A 16,254-nucleotide genomic window follows, 5' to 3' on the forward strand; every position below is an offset into this window, starting at 1 on the left:
CGTGCACGTATGCGGCCCGCTAAAACACTAGCTCGACTATTGTACGACCCAGTATTGACAGAATTCGAAGGTTGCTTGTAGTTGGACGACAAGACGTATGTAAAACTCGATTTTAATCAACTACTCGGTTCGAAGTTTTATATGGCCAATAATAGAGGTCATTTACCCGAAAAATATAAGTTCGTGAAACTTGACAAGTTCGCAAAAAACATATGATATGGCAAGGAATTTATAATTGCGGCTATAAGACGAAAAGTTTTATAACATAGTCAACAATGAAGTCGGACCTTTATATTAAAGAGTGCTTAGAGAAATGAGTATTGGCATTTATTAGATCCCATAACGGTCCTGCGAAATGTTGGCCAGATTTAGCCAGCTGCCACTACTCAAAAAAAGTTTTGGCATGGTATGCTAATAATCAGGCCAAATACATACCCCGAGAGATGAATCCTTCGAATTGTCCCAAATTTCAATCTATCAAATACTATTGGGCAATCATGAAATAAAATTAAGAGGAATTCCTAGTGGTGATTTTTCCATACAAACGCTCTCGACTATTTCCTCCCTGGATTTTGAACCTAGAGCAATGATTTTTTCAAATAAGATCAATATCATCAATATCTGTGCCGCTATGTTTTGCTTTTTTGGATTATTTTATTTTGAAGAAACTTACAGCGCCTCAAAAATCGCAAAAACGGCTCAATTGAATTGGCTGTAAAAAAGGCACAGTATACAAATATGACAATAAATATCCAAAAAATCAAAACATAGCGGCATAGATTATTTCTTCCTCTTGCAATTTCCAAAATTTCATAATGATTGGTTGCGTTTTGGAGGAGGAAACAGTCGAGAGCGAAACCTCGATTTTTGAGTTTTTTGCGAGTGAATTTTAGTCCGAGCTGCAGTTGTCCTTATCGCACGAATTGGAGGCGGAGACAGTTTATAAATATACGTACACAGAAGGATTAGTGATGGGCATAACATCCTTATTAGGGATTGCAGAACCGGTACTGTTTTAAAGAACCGGGATTTTCGGTACTGGTGGAAATAGGAACAGGGATTTCCCGGTACTTTCGGAACTGGTCTAATTATTTCATTATTTTAAATAAAACGACAGCATTTTGCGAATTTAATAATCAATTAATCACAATAAACAAGGCAATTTTTTTTAGAAATACTTATAGTATTTTACATTGCTCACACTTGTGCGTCACAAGTAAAAGATAACTACTTTGATGTTTGCCACTGGATAGCAAAAATGAAATTACATTAACGAGGGGATTTATATATAAGTATCGCAGTCGTATTGTATAATCCACCGTATTACAATACGGCTAGCCGATATCAAAATAAGGGCCATTTTGAAATGCGGCGGTTCAACGATTAAGGTAGGTATGTTGGGTAAATACCGGATGCGGGTGAAGAACGTAGGACATTCATGTCTCCCTAATTTGGCTTTATTTTTTTAATGTTGGCAACATTGTGTAAGATGCCATTTCATTGCGCTTCGACTGCCAGTGTCTCAGGGCGTCGGGCTTGTGCTATGCGCAATCACAGGGAGCAAGATATTCTCGCAATTTTTTTCTTCTATCCGATCTTCGCCCTGTAATTTATTTTGCGTATTGTGACGAAACTTTTTGTTTTAATGTATAATTTCTTAACTATCCAATCAAAACAGACCTAGGACTGCTGCAGACCGATATCCGATCTTGACCCTTCCAGGTAAAGATCCGAGAGAAACAACCCGATCTTTACCTATTTAAAAAACAGCAGTGATTGTCAAACTTTACATTTTCTTCAATTTACCTACTGACCTACTTAATTATCACATTTATTGTTTTCTTGATCACACTTTCGTACCATTATTTTTATCCAGTACCACTACCAACGCGACGGTAAATCAAAAGGAAGAGATTGTGGGAGTCTATTTTGTATGTATGTATATTGTATGTGTATGTACACCTACTTACGGACAATGTCATTTTTTTAATTTCTGCAACTCAAAGGTAGCCTGGAAGAGATCGCTTTTTAGCGATAAGACCGCATGTTGTTTACCTGTGCTTATGTTCCTGTTTTCTTTTGTATTGTTTTCTTTTATTGAGGTGTGCAATAAAGAGTATTTATATTGTATAGAGATGATGATACATGTTGAATTTTATAACAAAATCGAGTAAAATAGATAGCATATGAGCAATTTTTTGCAATAAAGTACCTACACATACAGATGCATATGTAGATGTGCACGCATACATACATAGCTAGTTTCGGATACAAAATAGAGATAGGGCTTCGAAATTAGTTTCCTTAAAATGCTTCAAGAGGGCTCCCTTTTCCTATATATTTACTTTACTCTTTACATACGATCCTTACATTTTATAAAAAAAAGATTGTATATCAATTATATATATAATTTCAAAATTATACCAATAAAATCGCAATTTTACTTATTTTCCATACTTCAAGATGGGCTCTCAGTGACTTTGACCTTTTTAAAGAACTACTTAGTCTTTTTGATTTCTAAGTTTGATTCTTATTTTTTTGGCGACCTTCATTAAAAATGACTGGGCACGATTATTTTTTTATTTCGATTTTGTCCCTACTACTTAAGCACGTAATATCTTCCAGTACATTCCTTTCAATAAACAATACATTTACACTTTCACTAAACCTGTACAGTTCACGAGATCTTAAATTGTCAAAACTTAGAAACCTATCTATTATTTTAGTCGTTTTTCTTATTTTATAAGCGGTGGTGGCCGAGTGGATATGACGTCCGACTTTCAATCCGGAGGTCGTGGGTTCAAATCCTGGCTCGTACCAATGAGTTTTTCGAAACTTATGTACGAAATGTCATTTGATATTTACCACTAGCTTTTCGGTGAAGGAAAACATCGTGAGGAAACCTGCACACATCTGCGAAGAAATTCAAAGGTGTATGTGAAGTCCCCAATCCGCATTGGGCTAGCGTGGGGACTATAGCCCGAGCCCTCTTGCACATGAGAGGAGGCCTGTGCCCAGCAGTGGGACGAATATAGGCTGAATTATTATTATTATTATTATTACTTCGGTTCGGGTAAACCTTACAATAAGAGGTTTCTTAGCACATTGCTTACATATCAAATTGCCTTATATTAGGTATCAAAGTTTGAGAGCCACAATTTTACCAATTTTTGTATCAGGGTTAAGATCGGATTCAAAAATACGAATTAAAAACTTTCGATGACAACTTTTAAGTTTGTAATTATTGGTGGCTGCAATTTATATACATTCGAGAAGGGTAGAAACCGGACCTATTTTTTGTGATATCTTATTCTCTTTCCATTAGAAGCAACTTTTTTTCACCATCCTATGTTCTCCCTTGATGGCAAAACACTCGTTACCCTAAAAAAAGTATGTCTCATCTTTACACAGGTACAAAACTGAATCCGTTCTATATTGAAAATTACCAAAATTCAGGCCGAATCTACGGTTATTATTTAACGATTTGCTCCGTACTTCAAGAATCTATCATGTGCTGAGATCTTGAAAAAACGTTTTTTCACGAGTTCTCTCAATTGGTCCCAAAATTGTCCGGCATTACCCCAACATACTTTACTCAGATTGTCATTGCGATACGTTCTTCAATAAGGCGACCCAAGTTTAGCCCCATCGTACTACAAGTAAAATAGATTGTAGTTTAACCATATATTTATACCTACTTACAAAATTTCACAACACACCATGATCATTGATCACACCCAACTTACTGTCACGGATAGGTACAGTCAAGTGTAAAAATATGGGTGTACACATCTTACTCAAAAATATGTCTCATAGCATCTTATACCAGTGTAATAAGAGCGTAGTACCATATTTATGAGAAGATTCTTTCGATACATATTTTTGCACTTGACTGTACGACGACGACCGAAGCAGGGACATCATTCTTTTTTGCAGTTTTTACCTATATGGTAATTAATAGATACAGTATAATATAAAAATGAAAAACAATATTATGTGATCAAAATATGAGATCTGTGATATGAGACCAAAAACAACTTGCTTCGGGCAGCGCAGGATGAATTCCGTCCGGCTCGCGGGCGACGTCGACATGTCGACGCAACGGCGCGCAATGAGTGAGCGCTCACGTCTCGCGTCTGTGTGTGCGCACTCACACTTAGATAGCTCCCGCTCCCGCCCACCGCAGCGCGACAGAAACATAGCTTCAAAAATTCGAGATTTGAAAAGTTGCTCAGCTAGGAATTGCTCTTAAATAAGACTAGTCAAATTGTCCAGGGTATCAATTCATTGCGATCTACAAGAAATCAACACGCCAAAAATGTCGACAAAAGTGTTGTGCAGAAAATGACGGGGGTCCATTATGAAAACAGTTCGTAATTATTAACATACCAGAGATTTTTTTTAATTTATACATATTTGAAAGCTAAATACATTACTATTTAAAATTCACCATTCATAACTTTCTTATTTTATTAACTTAAAAAAATAACAATCTTCTAGTGCGTACCAATTCTATATGAACTATGCTTTAGTCCGGCGGTTCCTCTCTCTGCGGCCCTGACCACCGGCAGCTTGGGCCCTGCCCCGCTGCTGGCGGCACCTTAGGTTAGGTTTTTATAATATGTTTATATGCTTTTCTATTGTTTTTGTACGTGTTTTTGTATTTTACTTTTATATTCATGTTGTAAAAAGCCTAACATAAGAAGGAAGATAAATAAAGGAAATAATAATAAATATTCTTTACAGTACATATGGTGCTACTTTACCGCACTAGTGCGAAAATTAGCATATTACGTTGCTGTGTCGAACATTTAAAGGGCCATATGTACTGTAAAACGTTGTACGATACAAGTGCGAAAAATAGGAAATTCGAAACGAGTGGCGATAAATTAAAACACGACTGAAGGGAGTGTTTTAAATCGCCACGAGTTGCGTAATGTACTATTATTGTACGCCACATATTGAAAAGGAGAATACAAATTACAATTAGGTAACAACAGGCGGACCCGGGTACGTCCTTTGGACCCGGGTACGTCCTTAAACTACGTCCATAAGAGAGGTATGGGCATTGTGAATGTCATCTCGCTTTGTGTGGTAGGGCACAGCACAGCGGATGTCATTCCAGATCTAGAGCGGAACCCATCTGGGGAAGTACCTTCACCTTACAGAAAAACCGCAGCCAAATAACATTAGACCCTACTCATAGTGTTGTGTTCCTGCCGGTGAGTAAAGTTGCCAGAGCTCAACGAGGGGGGAATGCTAGAGTCGGCAACGCGCATGTGTCTCCTCTGGAGTTGCAGGCGTACATAGGCTACGGAGATTGCTTACCATCAGACGGGCCGTATGCTTGTTTGCCACCGACGTAGTATAAAAAAGGCGGTCTTATCGCTAAAAAGCAATCTCTTCCAGACAAAATTTGGGTAGCAGGAAACAGTAACTTACAACAATGAACATAATCAATATGCAATAAATGCGAAAAAAAAATGTTTTAATAGTTTAATCTGTTATTTAACGTTCTTCTTTACCTTTGGTTGGTAGTTAGGTGTCTTTATTATTTCACTTTTGTTGTTTGTCGCAGTGCAATATTCTGCCGCCAGAGTGCAGCACTAGCACCTATCGAAAACCTTAGAGTAACTTATACATACTGAGCTTAAACTGTGTTTTGACAAGTGTTCACGGATAATTAAATGACACTTATGCATCAAGGATTCAAAGGGCATACCGGGAAACGTGAAAACCGAAATTTAGTTATCTGCCTTTTAAGAGCAATTCCTAGCTGAGCAACTTTTCAAATCTCGAATTTTTGAAGCTATGTTTCTGTCGCGCTGCGGTGGGCGGGAGCCGGAGCTATCTAAGTGTGAGTGCGCGCACACAGACGCGAGACTCGTGCGCTCTCTCATTGCGCGCCGTTCCGTCGACATCGCCCGCGAGCCGGACGGAATTTATTCTGCGCTGCCCGACACAAGTTGTTTTTGTTGTTACCACGTAATATTGTTTTTCATTTTTATATTATACTGTATCTATTACACCCTAATACCAAACACCCTATCACCTGTACTAAATGTATTTTACACCTATGATGACGAAATAATAAATGATTGATTGATATTAATTACCATATAGGTAAAAACTGCAAAAAAGAATGATGTCTCAGCTTCGGTTGTCATCGTACAGTCAAGTGCAAAAATATGTATCGAAAGAATCGTCTCATAAATATGGTACTACGCTCTTATTACACTGGAATAAGATGCTATGGGACATATTTTTGAGTAAGATGTGTACACCCATATTTTTACACTTGGCTGTACCTATCCGTATCAGTAAGTTGGGAGTGATCATGGTGTGTTGTGAAATTTTGTAAGTAGGTATAAAATATACCTATGGTTAAACTACAATCTATTTAACTTGTAGTACGATGGGGCTAAACTTGGGCCGCCTTATTGAAGAACGTATCGCAATGACAATCTGGGTAAAGTATGTTGGGATAATGCCGGACAATTTTGGGACCAATTGAGAGAACTCGTGAAAAAATGTTTTTTAGAGATCTCAGCACGTGACAGATTCTTGAAGTACGTAGCGAATCGTTAAATAATAACCGTAGATTCGGCCTGAATTTTGGTAATCTTCAATATAGAACGGTTTTAGTTTTGTACCTGTGTAAAGATGAGACATACTTTTTTTTAGGGTAACGAGTGTTTTGCCATCAAGGGAGAACATTGGATGGTGAAAAAAAGTTGCTTCCAATGGAAAGAGAATAAGGTATCACAAAGAAATAGGTCCGGTGTCTACCCTTTTGTATCCGATCTTAACCCTGATACAAAAATTGGTAAAATTGTGGCTCTCAAACTTTGATACCTATGTCATAAGGCAATTTGATAAGTAAACAATGTGCTAAGAAACCTCTTATTGTAAGGTTTACCCGAAGTAATAAAAAAAGCGGCCAAGTGCGAGTCTGACTAGCCCATCAAGGGTTCCGTACCATTTATGACGTATCAAAAAAACACTACTTACTAGATCTCGTTCAAACCAATTTTCGGTGGAAGTTTGCATGGTAATGTATATCATACATTTTTTATAGATTTTTCATTCTGTTATTTTAGAAGTTACAGGGGGGGGGGGACACACATTTTACCACTTTGGAAGTGTCTCTCGCGCAAACTATTCAGTTTAGAAAAAAATGATATTAGGAACCTAAATATCATTTTTGAAGACCTATCCATAGATATCCCACACGTATGCAATTGATGCAAGAAAAAAAAAAAATTATTTTATGACGTATTAAAAAAAAACTACTTACTAGATCTCGTTCAAACCAATTTTCGGTGGAAGTTTGCATGGCAATGTATATCATATATTTTTTTTATATTTTTCATTCTGTTATTTTAGAATTTACGGGGTGGGGGGGGGACACATTTTACCACTTCGGAAGTGTCTCTCGCGCAAACTATTCAGTTTAGAAAAAAATGATATTAGAAACCTCAATATCATTTTTAAAGACCTATCCATAGATACCCCACACGTATGAGTTTGATGAAAAAAGATTTTTTGAGTTTCAGTTCTAACTTAGAACTGAAACTCAAAAAATCTTTCTAAGTATGGGGAACCCCCAAAATTTATTGTTTTTTTTTTCTATTTTTGTGTAAAAATCCTAATGCGGTTCATAGAATACATCTACTTACCAAGTTTGAACAGTATAGCTCTTATAGTTTCGGAAAAAAGTAGCGGTGACATAATCGGACAGACAGAAGGACATGACGAATCTATAAGGGTTCCGTTTTTTGCCATTTGGCTACGGAACCCTAAAAACCACTAAAATAATAGATACGTTGCGAAGTTTTGACAATTTAAGATTTCGTGAACTGTACAGGTTTAGGGAAAGTGTAAATGTATTGTTTATTGAATGGAATGTACTGGAAGATATTAAATACGTAAGTAGGAGGGACAAAAATCAAAATAAAAAATAATCGTGCCCAGTCATTTTTAATGAAGGTCGCCAAAAAAATAAGAATCAAACTTAGAAATCAAAAAGACTAAGTAGTTCTTTAAAAAGGTCAAGGTAAAGAGTAAAGTAAATATATAGGAAAAGAGAGCCCTCTTGAAGCATTTTAAGGAAACTAATTTCGAAGCCCTATCTCTATTTTGTATCCGAAACTAGCAATGTATGTATGCGTGCACATCTACATATGCATCCGTATGTGTAGGTACTTTATTGCGAAAAATTGCTCATTTGCTATCTATTTTACTGGTAGTGGTACTGGATAAAAATAATGGTACGAAAGTGTGATCAAGAAAACAATAAATGTGATAATTAAGGTCAGTAGGTAAATTGAAGAAAATTTAAAGTTTGATAATCACTGCTGTTTTTTAAATAGGTAAAGATCTGATTGTTTCTGGTCTCCGATCCGATCTTTACCTGGAAGGGTCAAGATCGGATATCGGTCTACAGCAGTGCTAGGTCTGTTAACACAATTACAAAAACAAACACAGTTTCATCACAATACGCAAAATAAATTACAGAGCGAAGATCGGATAGAAGGAAGAAATCGCGAAATTTACCTTGCTCTCTGTGATTGCACATAGCACAAGCCCGACTCCCTGAGCGACGCGGGGACACTGACAGTCGAGGCGCAATGAAATGGCGTCTTACACAATGTTGCCAACATTAAAAAATAAAGCCAAATTAGGGGGAAATGAATGTCCTACGTTCTTCACCCGCATCCGGTATTTACCCAACATACCTTAATCGTTGAACCGCCGCATTTCAAAATGGCCCTTATTTTGATATCGGCTAGCCGTAATGTAATACGGCGGATTATACAATACGACTGCGATACTTATATATAAATCCCCTCGTCAATGTAATTTCATTAAATTTGCTATCTAGTGGCAAACATCAAAGTAGTTATATTTTACTTGTGACGCACAAGTGTGAGCAATGTAAAATATTATATTTCTAAAAAAAATTGCCTACTACGTAATAAAAGAAAATGTGATTATTAAATTATAATACGAAAGGTGGTCAAATCGCAAAATGCTGTCGTTTTATTTAAAATAATGAAATAATTAGACCAGTTCCAAAAGTACCGGGAATCTCGGTTCTTTAAAACAGTACCGGTTCTGCAATCCCTAATAAGGATGTTATGCCCATCACTATTCCTTCTGTGTACGTATATTTAGAAACTGTCTCCGCCTCCAATTCGTGCGATAAGGACAACTGCAGCTCGGACCGAAATTCACTCGCAAAAAACTCAAAAATCGAGGTTTCGCTCTCGACTGTTTCCTCCTCCAAAACGTAACTAATCATTATGAAATTTTGGAAATTGCAAGAGGAAGAAATAATCTATGCCGCTATGTTTTGATTTTTTGGATATTTTTTGTCATATTTGTATACTGTGCCTTTTTTTACAGCCAATTCAATTGAGCCGTTTTTGCGATTTTCGAGGCGCTGTATCTTTCTTCAAAATAAAATAATCCAAAAAAGCAAAACATAGCGGCACAGATATTGATGATATTGATCTAATTTGAAAAAATCACTGCCTTAGGTTAAAAATCCAGGGAGGAATCAGTCGAGAGCGTTTGTATGGAAAAATCGCAACTAGGAATTCCTCTTAATCGCTCGAACACGCAAGAGTGATAGAGAGGTTAGATAACGAAATTTCGATTTTTTTGTTTCGCGGTAGACTTAGATTTTGATGGATTGTGGTAGTGACGCCCCCTGCATAGAGTTATTAATAGTCCTTATTCTTACTTTTTTCTTAGTAGGTTTACATTTCCTTAGTACATATACCTATAGTAGGTAAGTTTGTGTAGGTAGGTGTGACTCTTTGGTTCAGTTTGTTATTTATACTGTAGGTATTATATAGGCTTTTTCCATGCATTATTTTTACTAATTCTCTTTTGTACTTATCTTCACTTTGATTTCAAAAGGCTCTAGTTTCCCCTGAAGGTCTGTTTCGCCATGTGCATAAACAAGTCGCAGGGGCAAACTCTCTAATTCACCGGAGTAGACCTACGACAGGACTGTTTCTCCCACGGTTGTAAGTTCACCTCAAAGTTTGGTTCTATTGCTACCACCTTCAAACATGGCAAAAAATGTTGTTCATAAGGAAGTACTTTAACAAGTATAGAGTTGTTGAACACCTCATGCATTTTTTCAGAACATGATTCTAAATCTAATAACCGCGGACAAACATACACACCTTCATGCGTTCATACAAACATACGGGTCAAACTGAGAACCTTTTTGAAGTGATAACTTTTCTTTAGCGGCGCTGTGCACTTTTTGTGATGAGGAAAAAATGTTTAACTCGCGTCAGGGCGTCAGGTGTCACGTGACCGTCAGATTGAAAATTCGTAAGACGGACACGTAACATCATGGTGACGTGCAAATTGAATGTCATCGAAGCCTGGTTACCTTTGAAAAATCGTATCTCACTCAAGTGTGACATTTTGTTTTCTTCATAATCAAAGTGCTGTCATAACGATTAAAGAGGTTTAATCTTTGTTAATTGTGTTGTATTGTATCTTTTTGTTATATATTACTTAACACTAAAATTCGCATTTCAAAATATCTTCCACACTTAATTTTATTTACGTAGGTATAATAGAGAATTATCTCTTTTTATAAAACTGCTACTCAATTTCTCCAAAATTTCAAAAATGCACAACGTTAATATTCAAGTTTTCACTTCTGCCGGCACTCCCGGAGTGCAACCCGTTGTTTTTTTTTGCCTAATTCGCGGGCGAAGCCGCGGGCAAAAAGATAAAAGGAAAATATTTATTTTCGGAATCCAAACCTTTTTTTCCATTTCAGCTTACTGTCGATGATTGTCTCCAACAAGTCCATCATCATGTGATCATCATTACCCCCCCTCCCGGCCTCACCCGTTCAAAGTAATTTTACAGTACCAAGAGGTATCAAACCTGACACTTATATTGTTTTACTAAATGTCTTAGGCGCCACTTTCGAGGGTAGCGGCTCGAGTCGCGCGCGGCTCGCGTCAGTACGACGGTCGTGTTCGGTTGGTCTGTGTATGACGCGTGACGCGCGGTCAAAAATGGCGAACATTGCATTATTTTCTTTGCAAGAAGAAGAAATTCTTATCAATTTGGTAGCGCAACACACTTTTTTATACGACCTTTTTTCAAAGGATTATAACTTCTCTTCGGGACAGATTGTTTTATGTTTTTGGTTTGATTTCGTCATATATTAAAGACAAAACAAAATTAAATTGCCTTTTATTTAATCGACAAAACTTACTGAATTTCTCTTCATCAGATTTTAAGTGTCTCTCTATCAAAATACGATAAAATCCTTCATCATTTCTGTTCCTGAAAATTGGATTTCTTTGCTTGAAATAATGTAACAATAGCAAATCGTCATGCTCTTCTTCTCCTAGCATCGCTAGCAAAATATATTTTTTAGAAGTCATTGAAGATCACACAAAACTGCACTAGACGGACACTCACCAATGCCAGTGGCCGCGCGCGACTGACGCATCGGCCGCGACCCATGAAAGTCTAGCTTTATAGGCTTAAAGGCTTTATTATAAGGTTTACGAGTATATTAAACATCTATCGAATGGCTGACTGTTTAAAATGTTTCTATGTATAGTCTGGTATCGTACCTTTGTTCACCTACAGTCTTGTATTTTAAACAATTTTTTATTTGCATAAAATCTCAATCAATAAAAAATCTTCATCTGACGAGAAAGCAAGATCATCGATAAATCCGCCGAGGACATCTGACGCCAATGACGCCATGATTTCAACTAATAGGATTTAATTTATAATATGATTACGCTTACGCGACGCTTGGTGCCCAGGCTGCGTAGCCAACGTGCAAATCGCTTACTCTCCGTAGCGATCGAAACGCAACTGTCACTGTCGCACTAATATGGAAGAGTGATAGAGTGACACTAAGTGTTTCGTTGTCGTAGCGATACCGATTGTCACCTTGGCTAGGCTGGCAGAACTACGCGTCTCGTACTCGTAACGTTTTTACGATACGCTTACGCGACGCCTACGTTTACGTTCCGTGTGCTGAGACTTTCATTTTCTTTCAAGCGAATATTACGTAAGCATTTGCTCGAATAATATTCATCAATAATATTTTTATAGTATTATAAGTATATTAAGATATCTGACCGTAAGATATTACGGTATATTAATAATATTAATATTGTATATTTAAGTCTATTTATAAAGTATTTTTTTAAACGTGGAAACTATGATGCCTCTGATAAAGTGGGATTGTTTAAATATAATGTATAGATATATTGCCAGTATTATTTATTAAAAAAAAAATGGTTTTAGCTACCCACACTAATACGATTGTCTATACCGATCGCTCTCTAATATGTCACAAGATTTGTAACTAGCCCTAGCACAGGCTTCGGTCTTTTTGGGCTGTTACTGCACACTATGTCTGTAAACGCTGGTCGGGAAAACTTTTTTGTTATTTTGTATAAATAGTGAATAGTCAGTAGCTTTGTATTGTTTTAAAAAAAAAATGAATTTCAATGATTATACCATTAACGGCGACAGTGCAGCGCCGGCAGTTGCGTTCTGTATCGTTAGACAATCACAATATATATGTTACTGTTTCTATTCCAGGGGTGGCGAAGATAGCACTAGCAACCCGTGTGCGATTGTGGCGACGGCGGCTGCCCCGGCGAACTGGCGGGGCACCAACGACAGCGCCACTGACTACTGCCGGCGCGGCAACACGCCAGTCACATACGGCAGGTACCAGCGGAAAAATTCTACCGCGCCCTACAACACGCCTCCTTCTAACGTTGAAAGGTAACGTCGGTTCCTTAAGAGCCCTTATTCCTTAGAGCGTTCTCCGATTTCACGAAGTAACGTTCGATAGATGGCGTTCGCGCTCGGTACGCGAGCGCCGGCAACGCGACGCGCGTTTCAATGCAGACAAGAATAATCTTGATAGTTTTCAATATAATTTTAAGCAACATTAATTTTAGTATTATATCATATGGGCACTCTTTATCTTATTTTACATGCACAGACTAGTGTACAGAGTGTACTATAAATCTTGCTCTTTGTTCTGTCTCTTTCACACCAATGGAAAATGAAATAGTAAATGACTGCAGGTATAAATAAAGAACATGCGCGTAGGGCTAAATTTGAAGAAAGTCACAGCATGAATTGTATAGCTTGAATTGTGTGGCACTCTTTATCTTATTTTACATGCACAGACTAGTGTACAGAGTGTACTATAAATCTTGCTCTTTGTTCTGTCTCTTTCACACCAATGGAAAATGAAATAGTAAATGACTGCAGGTATAAATAAAGAACATGCGCGTAGGGCTAAATTTGAAGAAAGTCACAGCATGAATTGTATAGCTTGAATTGTGTTGGCTAAGCACCCAGGGTGCCTAGCCAAGATGTCAATTGTTTGCGCATATTAGTGCGATAGAGAGTCAGATAGTGTTTCGCTGCCGTATCGTAATCGATCTGCATGTTGGCTATGCACCCATAGTGCCTAGCCAAGATGCCAATCGTTTGCTCGTATTAGTGCGATAGAGAGACAAATACCATTTCGTTGTCGTAGCGTAAACGATGTTCATGTTGGCTAACCATAATGGAGTTATAATGAGTAAAATTGCCGTTCTGATGACCAACTCCCGACTCAATCATGAAACCCTGGACCTCATCCAGATTGATGGTGCTCGTCAGGGCAAATCTATTGAGCCCAACAGGATGAGTTATGATGAGTAGATTAGGAGTTCTGGTGACCAACTCCTGACTCCATAATGAGACCCTGGAACTCATCTAGATCGCTGGTGCTTATCAGGGCAAATCTATTCAGCCCAAACACGATGGTGTTATGATGAGTAGATTAGGAGTTCTGGTGGCCAACTCCTGACTCCATCATGAGACCCTGTACCTCATCCAGATTGATGGTGCTCGTCAGGGCAAATCTATTGAGCCCAACGATGAGTTATGATGAGTAGATTAGGAGTTCTGGTGACCAACTCCTGACTCTATCATGAGACCCTGGACCTCATCTAGATCGATGGTGCTCATCAGGACAAATCTTTGAGCTCAAACACGATGGAGTTATGATGAGTAGAGGAGTTCTGGTGGCCAACTCCTGACTCCATCATGAGACCCTGGACCTCATCTAGATCGATGGTGTCCGTCAGGGCAAATCTATTGAGCCCAAACATGATCAAGTTATGATGAGTAGATTAGGAGTTCTGGTGACTAACTCCTGACTCCATCATGGGACCCTGGACCTCGTGTAGATCGATGGTGCTCGTCAGGGCAAATCTTTTGAGCCCAAACACGATGGAATTATAATGAGTAGATTAGGAGTTCTGATGACGAACTCCTGATTCCATCATAAGAATCTGGACTTCATCCGGGTCAAAAATAATAATGCAAACGTAACGTAATTTCAAGTAACATCTATCAATAAGCGAGAGTCGGTGGTTAAGCATATTGCATAAAATGTACTTTTATTAAGATTTTCTAATCGCAGTATACAGCACGGAACTCCGTAGCTATAGTCTGTCTCTTTAGGTATTTAAAACAATGTAAACAAACCATAATTAGGTATTTTATGAGGCAAGAAAATTCTTCAAGTTAATTTAACTCCATGTGCTAAAACTTTAAAGTTTTACTATGATATATTACTTACTCAACATAACAATAAAGCTGCAGTAATCATGCTATTTTGTAAATAAGAATATATCGGGATGATTTGATTCATCAATAGTAATTTAGTTTTGTTATATTTGCTATTACTTTGCCCTAGTAAAGAACCTAAAACGAGATTGAACATTTAGCCATATGTGGGTAGATGAAAACATTACATGATTAAATGAAATAGGTTAAAGCTAGAGCGATGGAGGAACAGATCCAGGCAGTTTTCTATTTGGTTGGTTAACTGATAAATGTTTCAAGTATCCGAAAATGGAAAAACACATTTACATTTATTTAACTACCTAAAGATACAGACTATAGTTACGAACGCAACGAACGCCTGACAATCGAGCACAGGTCCGTCCTCTAAGCGCGCGACACTTCTCACTGCAAAATTTTAAAAGGACTCCCAAGAAAACTCATTAAAAAAGAAGTTTAAAAGAGATAATTAAAATTTGAACTGTTCCAGGCCATACAAACGTAGTCTCCATTTTCCTCTCTGGATATTGATCTTTTGGAAAATATTTTTATATAATTTGATGTATATTAACAATAGCTATGCCCCTACGTTTGACTTTTTTCGTTTTTTGTGTTATTATGAAAACGAGGAGCGAAAAACAGATTTCATACAAAATTTAAAATGCTTCTAATCCTTACAATAATTAAAAATTTGACAAAAAAATCAAACGTAGGGGCATAGCTGAGGTTGATATACAACAAATTGTGTCAAAACATTTTCAATAATGATAATATCCAGAGAGGAAAACGAGGACTACGTTTGTACGTCCTCCACTTTTGTCTTAAGAAACACACAATACTATCATGGCTGAGCCATAAAATGCTAGCTCGGCAGTCTCGGCACAATTACAAATAAGGCCCTCAGCATACGGAGCGTAAGCGTAGGCGTCACGTAAGCGTCGCGCAAGCGTATCGTAAAAACGTTACGAGTACGAGCCGCGTAAAGTTCTGGGCACCAAGCGTCGCGTAAGCGTAATCGTGTTATAAGCAGTTTTGGGCAAAAATCAATTCGAATAAGAATTAGAATAAAAACCGAAATTCTATTCTTATTCCAAGACTATGGTATAAGAATAAATCCATCACTTTTTATTTTAAAATAAGATGAAATGGAATGAATAATGCATTTTTTATTTTAAATAAAGAATAAAAGACGGAGTAATTATTCCAGAAATGGAGTTATTCTAAATAAGGTTTTAGTGGAATAACATGTTATTTAGAATTAGAATAAAGTTTGTAGTTTTCGTTAGGTCAATCTTGCGAGTCGATTTACTACCACTTCCTGACGTTCGATTTGGCTCAAATTTCTTATACTTGAGTATCTGGTGGACTTGGTGACTGTTCAATATTATGGTGACATGAAGCTGGCCTGATGATGGAGCCAGGAGGTGGCCAAAGGAACTCCTAAACGAAAACAAAATAAAGACACCGTGTATCGGCTCATTCGATGTGTCTTGGCAAACACTTTGATGTTGTATGGTATCCAGGGTCCACGCCGGAACTGGATGGTAACCAAGGGCGTCATGTTATGATAGTAATAATTACAGATTCAGACAAAATATTACGTTG

General features: G+C 37.5%; 1 protein-coding gene across 1 annotated transcript in view; it reads left to right on the plus strand.

Moving 5' to 3' along the window:
* Positions 1 to 16,254, plus strand: part of LOC133526103 (protein split ends) — a 219,622-nt gene that overhangs the window by 117,154 nt on the left and 86,214 nt on the right. Inside the window, 1 exon segment of the mRNA XM_061862566.1 lies at positions 12,616 to 12,804. Within this exon segment, the coding sequence (XP_061718550.1) occupies positions 12,616 to 12,804 (189 nt within the window).

The sequence above is a fragment of the Cydia pomonella genome, chromosome 16 (assembly GCF_033807575.1).
Source record: "Cydia pomonella isolate Wapato2018A chromosome 16, ilCydPomo1, whole genome shotgun sequence".
NCBI lineage: Eukaryota > Metazoa > Arthropoda > Insecta > Lepidoptera > Tortricidae > Cydia > Cydia pomonella.